This window comes from Scatophagus argus, chromosome 1, assembly GCF_020382885.2.
Source record: "Scatophagus argus isolate fScaArg1 chromosome 1, fScaArg1.pri, whole genome shotgun sequence".
NCBI classification, from domain to species: Eukaryota; Metazoa; Chordata; class Actinopteri; family Scatophagidae; genus Scatophagus; species Scatophagus argus.
The window spans coordinates 25,033,403-25,045,487 of NC_058493.1; the positions used below are offsets into that span (position 1 = coordinate 25,033,403).

The 12,085-nt window shown below is 41.2% G+C and overlaps 1 protein-coding gene across 18 annotated transcripts in view; it reads left to right on the forward strand.

The window, feature by feature from the left end:
• madd (MAP-kinase activating death domain) overlaps window positions 1-12,085 on the forward strand; it is a 44,962-nt gene that overhangs the window by 5,140 nt on the left and 27,737 nt on the right. For 10 of the 18 annotated variants that reach the window (XM_046394399.1, XM_046394390.1, XM_046394456.1 and 7 more), the window contains exons 2-11: window positions 1,107-1,316; window positions 2,371-3,015; window positions 5,156-5,459; window positions 6,557-6,688; window positions 6,811-6,924; window positions 7,084-7,164; window positions 10,079-10,135; window positions 10,952-11,124; window positions 11,585-11,820; window positions 11,926-12,082. In XM_046394399.1, coding sequence (XP_046250355.1) covers window positions 1,258-1,316; window positions 2,371-3,015; window positions 5,156-5,459; window positions 6,557-6,688; window positions 6,811-6,924; window positions 7,084-7,164; window positions 10,079-10,135; window positions 10,952-11,124; window positions 11,585-11,820; window positions 11,926-12,082 — 1,958 coding nt within the window. In that variant the 5' untranslated portion in view covers window positions 1,107-1,257. Of the gene's footprint in view, window positions 1-1,106; window positions 1,317-2,370; window positions 3,016-5,155; window positions 5,460-6,556; window positions 6,689-6,810; window positions 6,925-7,083; window positions 7,165-7,509; window positions 7,519-10,078; window positions 10,136-10,951; window positions 11,125-11,584; window positions 11,821-11,925; window positions 12,083-12,085 lie in introns of all 18 variants that reach the window. The other 8 variants (XM_046394514.1, XM_046394497.1, XM_046394424.1 and 5 more) reach the window with 2 other exon arrangements.

A 12,085-nucleotide genomic window follows, 5' to 3' on the forward strand; every position in this document is an offset into this window, starting at 1 on the left:
TGTATCTGCAAGTCTCTACCGAAAAGCCTTTATCCCCTACGACAAAAACAAGCAGTGAACGTGATCACCATAACAGAAAAAATCATTGCAAAAAACTTACTTACTCACTTGCTTTTATGACCTTTTTATTATTGGAAGAAGAGTCTTAATTTGTCACATACAGTCGTACTAAGAACAAGTTCTTCCCGGTTGGGAGCATCTTTCTGAGCTGACTGCAAAGTGTTGCCATTACAGTATTATTTGGGTCTAAAGCACTTGCCAGCTTGTTTTTCTCCTTTTTTTCCTGACAATTTATGTGCATCTCCACCATTAGAGAGAACATACGTGTCAACAATAGCTTGTAGTAGTCAGTAAATTTCTTTCGATTCATGTGGCGAACAGCCTGTGGAAAGCTTTTCACCTGCCTCTTGATAGGTGGCCCTGTCCATTTACCCTGACTGGTGGAGATGCTCACACTGTGTAATTGAAATTTGTAGTGTTGACATAATTGTTGTCTGTCAAAGAGAAATGTAGATGTGAGATTGCAGTGACATTTCTAGCAGAGGCACAACAGTGTTGCATAACAAGGAAACATGTTAGAAAAATCAACTGTCCCTGTCATGTCATGTTCGAGGGCTTTTTGTGCTGAAAATGAACTGTCAAACAAAAAGGAAGTGAGTTTTAAAAATGGAGATTATTTTGAGTATTTTCATTGGCAGTCGCCTCGGCAAACCAGAATGCAGTGCAACTTCATTTAGCATTTAGCTGATCTGTCTTATAACTGCTTCCTTGATGGCTTATCTGTTGAGTGTTCACTGTCCTGTTACTGCCTCTCGTAACACCGACTGAAAAAGTTGAGACAAACAAAGGACCGACATAGAGCATATGACCAAAAACACCATGTGCTGGCTTCCATGGAGCCAGTTAGCAGCATATTCTGTTTACCCATTATAGCAGCACAGAAGTGAAGGAAAAACTACCAGGCTAAATTTGAGGAAGTCAATAAAATCCGGCATGCCTAGAGCCGTGCCTGGTGGAATTGAGGTGTTATGCAGTGGCGGTGAACCAGACATGTGACTGAAAAATAATATATATATATATTTTTCCATCTTTTTCTTGTGTTACAGGTTTGACCCTTTCTTTTTGAACCATCACAATGGTGATGGCGTGTTTCACATTTATGCCTGAGATTTCCCAGTTGTGATGGAAAGGCACCAGTGACTCAAGAGGGAACATAAATCCTGGATGCCGTGACGTACAGGACGTGGGCAGTCCAAGATGGAGAAAAAGAAAATGTGCCCTCGTCTGCTTGACTACCTGGTGGTGGTCGGAGCAAGGTAAGAACTTGATCTAACTTTAAGAGGAAGTTTTGAATTAAAGAATATCTAAGTCAACATAGTCATATGGGAGGCTGTAAATATTACTTAGAAAAACAAGGTTTGGTGATGCCAGTTAAGGAAGGCTTGGAGTGGTTATGTTCTTGATTATTATTGATTATTAACAATTAATTTACTTGCAAGCCATTTTGGCCCAACTACTGTACGGAGCCAACAGTTGCAAAGAGTCCTTCGCTTCAGTGACGCCATTCGTTGCTGCTGTGGAGGGTGTGTTGTTGCACACAGCACAAGGTGATGTCATCGCTCACAATCACCACGTCAAATACAGTATGCGAAAGCACTTGGCGCGCACTCCACGTGATGCGGCATACATAATGAAGCATAGTAGCACATTGTTTCAAGCGCTGTAGCCACAGGGGAAAAGGATGATTCATGTGAACCGTCCAGTCTGCCGCTGAGGATCTCTACGGGAACATTTAAGGATCTAAGTGTTGTGTCTAGGGGCGGTTTCACAGTTGTGGAATTGGATGGGTGCTCGTTGTTGGCAGATTTAGCTACAGATCTGCTTCTGTATCCTTTGGGCTAGTTCGATTCCTCCATTATGAAATGCTTCTCATGATTCAGTGATCCTTTCAAATTAAATTCAGAAGTGTGTTTACGCATGAGTGTGAAAACATTTGCATATAGATCAGATATGAGTTGTAATATGCACAAAGACTAGAGTCATTAAATCACATAAATGTAATGAGACCAGCAACGATTAATTGATTAGTTACACAACTGAAAATTAATTGAAGATGTTTTGATAATTTGTTAAAACATTTCAGTCATTTTTCAAGCAAAAGCATTAAATATTTGCTGTTTCCAGCTTTTTAAATGTAAGCATTTGCTGCTTTCTTTGTCATTTGCTTATTTGTTTGAAGAGTTTTTGGGGACAAAAGAATAAATCTGAAGACGCCACTTTGGGCTCCTTAATTATAAGTTAACCGTGAAAATAATCGGCATATTAAATGATAATGAAAAATAATGTCTTGTTTGTCCGTCTCTCCTCCAGGCAACCAAGTAGTGACAGTGTGGCCCAGACACCACAGCTCCTTCGCCGCTACCCGCTGGAGGACCACCACGACTTCCCGCTCCCACCAGACGTGGTGTTCTTCTGCCAACCAGAAGGCTGCCTGAGTATACGCCAGCGCAGGGTTAGCCTTCGCGACGACTCCTCCTTTGTTTTCACACTAACCGACAAGGACTCCGGGATCACCCGCTACGGAATCTGTGTCAACTTCTACCGCTCTTTTCAACGAGGACATCACCGCACCCGTGGGGACAAGAGCGGCCATTCGGAGACAGCAGCAAAGGCGGCGGAGACTGCCAGCGAAGGGTCGGATGGCAGCGGCGGGGGCCCACCCTCCGCGTTATCGCCGCCTAACAGTGCTGAGTCAGCGCCTCCACCTGCCTCTGGAGAAGAGAGCAGCGAACAACCAGGTCCCGAGCTAAATGCTGGCAAATCCCCACAGCACAGACGAAGTGCTGCCAAGATGGCAGCCAGGAACCGCAACAGCACGCTGACCTCGCTGTGCGTACTCAGCCACTACCCCTTCTTCTCCACCTTCAGGGAATGCTTATATATTCTCAAGAGGCTGGTGGATTGCTGCAGTCAGAGGCTGACTCAGCGAGCTGGGCTACCTCGCGCCACCCAGAGGTGAGGCCTAAGATTGCATTTTATAGTGTACATGCAGTTCTTCTTTGTTGCTTACTTGTAATGTGACTTCGTCCCAACATTCATGTGCTATTTTGATTTGAAAGTAGTTGAAGGCTGTCAAAGTCCTTAGGGACACTGTTAAAACAAAATTGTGTACACCAAAGAAATAACAAAATCTGTTTGATTTGGTTTGAAATGGCGTGCAGGATGAACACCTATTGCTTTTGCCACTCTGTCAACTTTGATAACAAGATGTCATTATCTAACCGGCAGACCGCAATGAAATTAGCTGAGCACATTCCATTCATATTACAAAGGCAGTGAAAGCTTTGATTTCAATGAATCCAAAACATTTACTTTCATGCCAACAGTTCAAAGTTCATTCCTAAACTTATAAATTCTTTAAAAGGAAAGAATAGTAGTGCTTAAAAATGCAAGATAACGAGGCTAATGCAACTCATACTTTATTACCCGACTGTTAGAAGTTCAAAAGTTTAAGTTTAAAAAGGATCGCAAAAATGCGTTGCTTTTACAGTGATCTTGTTGATGTTTTTTGCGATGCCTACGGACTTTCTTTCTGTCCCCATCTGCTTCTCTTGCTGTCCACCTGTTCTGTGTATGTTTGTGTTGCAGAATTAACACAAGAGCTTTTGTCTGTGGCTCCATGTAGTTTTGCAGGCCATCTGCAGCTTGTGCCATGTTTTCACAGTTCGCGTTATGCTATCACACTCCACCTTGATGATAAATAATGGCAGCCAAAATATCCACAGTGCAATTAAGAGCTTTTGTTTTGCATTTGCACTGCATTTTAATTGTGTAGGGGTAGATTTCTAACCCTAAACCAGAAAATAAAATAAGAAAAGTGTGCTTCTTCATAATGTACAACTTTACGAAGAAGTGGTATTTATTACAGTATTTTGAAGCCAAGGGGTGATCATAATATATGTTGATCATCTTACTTCACCACCAGAAATGATTAATATATTATTTAAGATGCAGAAAATACCCACAGCTGTACACTGGATTTGGTTGTGACGTTGTGTTGCGATGTGGCAGTTATTTGCTCTTCGGTTGCCATGGGTGACATGATAGATTGCAAAGTGTTAATTAGGCTGTCACTTCCCACTGGCTTTGGCCCAGTATGATTGTTGGTCACCCAAGGTGCCCATGTTTTCTCCACAGTCAATCTATTTATAGCTGTAGAACCAGTGCAGCTTTTCTCCCTCGTCACTACAGAGGATTGTAGGAATGTTTAATGCACAGTTAATCTCATACCTTGACTTTCATTTTTTTCCCTCTGTTCTAATGCTGACAACCCCGAAAAGGCCATTCAAGCCAAAGGCTCAGCCGGCCTGCGAATCTTTTTCCTGATATGGTTGGTCAAAATGTGGCCCGGCAATGACAGAGACGGAGGAGAACCATTGCATAATGGCTGCGAGTGCTTTGTGCTGTGGCAGCTCTGACAGATTGAGGTCTCTGGCTGCCTTTGGGTAGCAGCTGCAGTTGGTGGGAGGGCTCTGAAGGACTAATGATTTATGTCCCTTCTTGCTATACACTCGCGCACACCCACTCTGAGAATACACCCATAAAGGGTTTAATGGCACACTGTGTGTGTGTGTGTATAGAGTTTGAGGGTTTTCACGTCAATATTTCGTCAATTGCTTAAGAGCCTCTCTTGTGTTTTCAGTCTCATTTGCTCATCATGTCATTGATTTTTCTGAGTGTTTGCTGAGGTGTCATGGTACCGCTTTGCAGCAGTAAAATGTGCAGATTATTTTGTTTAATCTGTTTTTAATGCTAAAGTTATTATTGACTGCCAATGTAAGATTATATTACGGTATATCAATACTTATAAGCGTTACTGTATACTGCAATCATGCTGTTACAGCGTGCAGTAATATTCAGTCATTTTCAGCTTGACATTTAAGACACAATGAACTCCTGCAGGGTGTTTATTTTAAACAGTTATTATCCTGTGTTGCATGTTTCAATCCACTTCTAATTTGAAAAAAAGCACATCGGGGCATTTTGCACAATTTTAAAGATCGGAAGTAACTGATAAATATAACAAAAGAATGTAAAGGAAACACTCACATATACAACGACTGATGAATATACACTTTATTTATGTCCTTCCCAGGGACACCATGTGGCGGGTGTTCACAGGGGCGCTGTCGGTGGAGGAGAAAGGCAGCCAGCTGCTGGCTGACCTGCGGGAAATTGAGTCCTGGATTTACCGGTTGCTGCGTTCACCGGTGCCAGTGGCGGGTCAGAGGCGTGTGGATGTGGAAGTCTTACCCCATGAACTCAAACGGCCTCTCACCTTTGCTTTGCCTGACAACTCTCGCTTCTCCATGGTCGACTTCCCCTTGCACCTGCCCCTAGAGCTGCTGGGCGTGGACGCCTGTCTGCAGGTCCTCAGCTGTGTCTTGCTAGAGCACAAGGTAAGGACAGGCACAGCACTGAGTTCAGGATGCTAAATGTCTCACACCAGTCAATTTCAAGACCAGGTGCAGATTTGTGGTTGTCTTCATCCGCATTTTATTAAAGACCGAACTTTTTAGGCACAAGCAAAGTTATATTAAGTATGTTGTGATTGGTCAGTGGTTTCTTCTGGAGTGCAGCTCTGTGTTCCTGCCTGGACAAAGAACTTTGTCAAAATGTCCTGGATGACCTTCATCAGGCATTTTCAGTTAGATGTAAGCTCACTGCAGCCATTTCACTGCAGTGTGGACAAAGCCTGATGTGTAAAAAGAAGGCTGTGTACACAGTGTGACTGAAAGGAAATATTCTTCCTCCATGTTTCTCCTATCATTAACAGGGATGTAATATAAATCCTTGTTTGCCTGGTGCCTGTGTACTGCTCTCCTGTTTCTCTTGGTTTACGGTGACATTGACACACGGGCTCGTTTGCAATCCGTCACAAAACAACCTTATGCTTCACAGCTTCGTTCACACTGTTGAAAGACCGCACTGCTGGACAATATCTCTGCTCTCCACTCTGAGTTTCTCAGTTATAGAATTTAGCTGTGCCAACTGCCAAAATAGATGTTCACTCACCCAAAAGATTCATCTTAAAATGCTGATTTTCGACCTGTTTGAAGTGCTGCTGTTGTTGTATTCATTAATTTTGATGTTGAAGATGAATTCAATGCATCATTAAATTCAGTTAGGCTGAACTAAGTGCTCCCTGGAAGCTTTTAAAGTGACTTCCTTTCAAGGACTTTGTGCTGCCTAAATGAATTTTTCATAGCAGCTCAGTTTTTTGTAAAAATTGCTTTTATGATTCTGAGGTAAAATTCGAAAATTTGCATTACAGATAGAAAGAGGACATTTGGCTCCATCGGTCAAATAATTGTGTGATAGAGCACCAGAGCGAGAAATCTTAGCGACTGCGTGTCTGTCTGTGGACGTAACAGGACAGTGAACACCCACAAAGCTTGTATTGTAAAACACAGGAAAATAAAAGTTTGTAATACATGGCTTATAAAACCTTTATGTTATGTTTTTCAGTCTATTCTCTGTTACTTTTCCCCCTCAGGTCATTCTTCAATCCAGGGATTACAATGCTTTGTCTATGAGCGTCATGGCCTTTGTGGCCATGATCTACCCTCTGGAGTACATGTTTCCCGTCATCCCCTTACTGCCAACATGCATGGCCTCTGCTGAACAGGTAAAAGCTGTCATTTCTTTAATTTCATGTAAATGGATCATTTTTTATCAAAGAATTGAAAATGCTCTCCATTGTGGTAACATCAAGTTGTGAATGACTGATGTGTTTTCTCCTCTTCGCAGCTCCTTCTTGCTCCCACTCCTTACATTATAGGTGTGCCAGCCAGCTTCTTCCTCTACAAATCTGATTTCAAAATGCCAGATGATGTGTGGCTTGTAGACCTTGACAGCAGCAAGGTCAGCACACCAACATGGCATTTTACTCCCCCCTTCTGACCTTGTTTTGTCTGTTTTTATGATGTCCAAATTTAGCTGACAGATAAACCATAATTAATCTATTAGTGTAACATCTTTTTTCCCCTCTCTTATGTAAATTTAAACTGTTTTCCCCCACAGGTTGTAGCACCCACCAATGCAGAGATTCTACCACCTCTTCCAGAGCCTGAAGCAGGCGAGCTTAAGAAGCACCTGAAGCAGGTACTGCATGTGATGTATCTCTTTCTTCACTGTAATGTTTTCTCATTCTGCCTGGTTCTCTGGCAGTCAGGGCTCAGCCCCAAACCAGTGGGGCTACTGGCACATATGAGCGACTCAGGCACTGCTCTGAAGCCAACCTCTGGTGTTTGTTCCGCTTGTTAAATGTCCTTTTTATATGAACATAAACCTTCTCTTTCAGCAGTGTGAGGAGTAGGGACTTCCTTCTTCAACACAGTTGTATGTATTGTAGATGTGTGTGAGAGCATTTGATCTGAGTTTTATCTTGCACTAACATAAACAAATGTTTTTCTGTTCTTTTTGTCCTGTTTTCTTTGCATGCTCTAGCTCTTGGAGGTAAAATTACATCCTAGGACCCCACCACCCAAGCAAAACCTTTAGTAGTGCTGGTAGTAACTAACTTGCCCACCTAACCTGATTATCTAACCAAAGCATCAGAATCTGGTTCTGATTCATGGAAACTTCTTTCTTTTTTGTACTTCCACACTGCGAGCAACACTTCACTAACATATCATGCAAATATGGAAGCTACTGATAGGATCACTTGAGTGCGCCGACGGCTGTTCAAAGTCAGTCAGGTTCTGCAAAGTAATTTTGTGTCAGTTAAAGTTGTTTTAAATTTATGTTATCCATAGTTAAGCTTACAAATGGCAACAACAAGTGAAATCCTCATCATGATTTTCCACACTTTCCTTCACCATAAAAAGGGTCAGCATACTAAAGTAACCTAACATTTACTTTTTAATCATACAGTTAAATGACAGAGGGACATCATTACAGTCAGACATCACTTTTAAATAATAGTTATTTGTTTAGCATGTATGCACTAAGGATTTTGTCTAATTTCAAAAAGTTGTAATGCTGTGTTATGTCTAAATTATATATATATATATATATATATATATATATATATATATATATATATATATCAGAATCAGAATCAGAATTCCTTTATTAATCCCTGGAGGGAAATTCTTGTTTCTACAGACAATTGCATGTAGTATTCCCGACCAAGAAAGGAGAAAAGTGCAGAGTATAAAAATAGGATAAAACAAAAACTAAAATCTCAAGTACAGTGTCTGCGTGTATATATATTATATATAATATAGACCCTGAGGTTTCTCCCATTTTTTCCTGTTAAAGGTTTTTCTGGGAGTTTTTCCTTAGTCGATGTGAGAGTCGAAGGCCAGAGGATGTTGCTATGATGTTATGTTAAGCCCTTTGAGACATGGGCTAAAAATGGGCTATACAAATAAAGTTGTCTTGTCTTGTCTAAATTAAAACAGAATGTGGTAATTTGCTAAACCTGTTTTTGCCACAATCCTTTCTTAAAACAATGCAAAGACAATGTACTTAAAATTTCAACAAATCAACTTCAATGATATTCATTTTCGTGAATTTGATATCAGCAACATGTGTCAAATGAGGAGTAGCAAAAGACTGGGAAGTCAAGCTGTGATTGCTTCACCACCCTGTGAAACACATGATTGTATCAAGGACATTAAAACATGGGTTCAGGAACACCTTGTCAAGGTGTTGTAGGTAAACACAGTTTAAAAATGGAAATGATTGCATTCTGTTTGATTTACGTTTTACACAGCGTCCCAACTTTTTGGGAATTAGGGTTGTACACTGAAGAAGTATGAGTTTTTATTTTATTTTCTCATTGAATACCACCAACACTGAAACACTGTGGTATGTTTCTCACAAACTTAGCTTGATGTTTTTTAAACAAACAAAAGCACCCAGATTTTAGGTTAAAGTCCTGGCACATATTTGTTTTGTTAACTAAGCCTTGAATCAGAGCCGGTTCGTTAGCCGTGTGTGACTAGCAGCTCCCTCTTTGCTGATGTGTGACTGAGAGGCTGGTGTGTGGGCTTGTGCAAAGCCTCAGATTAGCAGTTGTGTATTTGGAAACAAGCTCACAATATTGATGACTGAATAGAAAAAAAATGTCACTGAAGATGGTTTAACTGATTATCTAAAGACTGTGATGCCAAAGCAGAATGCTGCTGATGTGGGAGTTACTGGCAATACTTGCACTTAACACTCAACTAAAATAAATTGGTCCAGAATGAGCGACTGATTTATTCCCTTGTAGAGAAGTTGTTGTCGTGTTATTTCTGCTCACCCGACATTTTACTCAGAGCTATTAGAAGTTACAAGTGAACTACAAGTAAGTTAGCTATAGGTGCTTTATTGTGCAAGTATTTTATCTGTGTTTCTGTAAAGATCTGCTGCTGTTTTTGTATCTGTCATCACCCACTCCATTGTAACCGCTGGTTTGTCCCAGTTGGTCACCATGGATGGCCTTCCTTCATGTGTCTTTTAGTGGCTGGATGCTGTAGGTGAAGTTTATTTTGGTCATATTATTGCTTTGTCTTTCTCACAGTCTTTCATATTCAGTATATAAAAAAAAATCTCTTCTTTCCTCATATTCCTCTTTCTGTCTTGGTCTTTTTCCTCTCTCTTCACTTTCACTCAGTCTTGCAAATTCTCTCGCACAACTGGCCATCCATCTCTTTGTCAAAATGAACACAAATGCATCTTTTCTTATCTCCTTTCTCCAGTATATTGTAGAACTGAAAATGGAGATGATGAAATGGCAAGACGCCTCCTTCATTTCAGAAACAAATCAAAAGTAACATCAGTGTATTTTTCCGTGAAGTCAAATCTATTCGAGTCACATTTGGGTGGGACCAAAATGTGCTTATTCTGTTTTTGCTGACAGCAATATAAATAGGGAAGTACTGTTGAAAGGAGACACGGAAAAGAAAGGGAAAGGGGCCCTGATGGTGACCCTTCCGTCACATGCTCTTCCAGTTTGTCAGTCACAAAGTTCTCATCCCAGGCCTTCATGTGATTGTCCTCGCATCTCTCTTATCCCCCTTCCTAGTGTCTGGTTAGGTTGACCGTGATCACCCAAAAGCAGATCTTCTCCTCTGAAAATAAGGTTACTCATTTCTCCTCCTGTGGAATGTGTAATGCCCCTGCACGGATATCTTCTCTCTTACATTGTTTTGCTTGTCACTACTACTTGTCTCCTCCTCTTGAAGACTTGAATAAAATGCATTAACGGCGTCACAGAATGTTGCGGACCAGTTTTTGATACACTGCTTAGCTCTGGCTTGAGCATGACTGAATGTGCGTGCATCTATCTTGGCATCAGTGAGTGTTCTTGTAACCAAAACCAGATATGATGAAGCTAGTCACTTTTGACAAAATTAACATTCATCCAGACCCAGCAACTAAATGTTTCATTGTGCTAAGCTAAACATTGACACTTGAGTCTGCAGCAGCTCCCTCAAAGCAAACCATGCATAGTGACTTACTTCCCTTGTGCCCCTCCTGTCCAAAAAGACACACCCACCACAGGCATCAACATGCACTAAACTGATCCTTCAGCTGCTGTGTATAGTACAATAAAATGGGGAAAACCTGGGTTGGGATCCTGTAGTTTATCTTTCATCTGACTTTAGCTCGTTACTGAGCTGCAGAGATGCTTGGTAGTTAAGGGGATTGCTGTTCAATTGGAACACTTTGGACCAACCCATAAAATTTCCATTTCACTATTCTGGCAGTCATTTTGGCCCTAATTGTCTTTCCTTTTGAGAGAGCAAACTTTTATATAGTGTGCCATCAAGTGTAGATATTGATATTATTTATAAATGTTGATGCCAATCGTGGGAGTGGTCCGTCACAGCGCAGTGTTGTTGTCTTTAGCTCCACCTGCTGTGTTTTTAATATGTGTCACTTTCACCTGTTCTAGGCCTTGGCCAGTATGAGTTTGAACACCCAGCCCATTCTGAACCTGGAGAAGTTCCAGGAAGGTCAGGAGATGCCCCTGCTGCCACCTGGGCGAGATAAAGCTTCACCGTCCTCCACAGAGTTCAACCCTCTAATTTACGGCAACGACGTTGACTCTGTGGATGTAGCCACCAGGCAAGCACAGAAGTCTCTTTGCATCGTTCTTTGTTTCTCTTTTTATGCGAGGAACCGTGAAAAGGGAAAAAAATAACTGGAGTATTATATTTAAAGATGTGCCGAATTTGTGACCTGTTAACAATTACAATTTGTTACGACATCTGTTTGTTGTGGCAGATATAAATGCGATAACCAGTAATATTCTTCAAGTGCAAAAATGTGAAGAATACATATTTTTAGATTGACAAGGTTATTTTTCTAACACCTGTATTTAGAGAGGCTTCAGCTCCCCTAGCATAAGGAATACATAAATATGTAATGTTAATGCTAATCAAAAATAATACTATTTTGTTACTTATCTGCTGATAATAGATGAGCCACCAATATATCATGCTGCCATGATTATATTACATATAGTACATATTTGTTTTATAGATCAAAAGACATATGAAGCCCGACTAACTCATCTCATTCACAGGGTTGCCATGGTACGGTTCTTCAACTCCCCTAATGTTCTCCAGGGGTTTCAGATGCACACTCGGACCTTGCGCCTCTTCCCTCGGCCCGTGGTGGCTTTTCAGTCATCTTCTTTTCTTGCATCTCGACCACGACGCAGTGGCTTTGCAGATAAACTTTCTCACACCCAAGCAGTGGAGTTCTATGGAGAATGGGCCCTCAATCCCTCCAACCTGGCCTTTCAGAGGATACATAACAGTAAGACTTATTTAGGATGATCGTATTGTGTATGTTGATCAATATAGATTGCAGAAAATTTCTGAAAGTGTTAGAAACATCATAATGTTTACACTTCTTCTTTAGATGTGTTTGATCCCTCCCTAATTGGAGACAAGCCCAAGTGGTATGCTCACCAGCTACAGCCAGTAGTCTACCGAGTGTATGACGGCAGCTCCCAGCTGGTTGAAGCTATGGCTGGTCCCTTGGAGGATGAGGGCAATGAATCTGACCCCACAGACAGGTC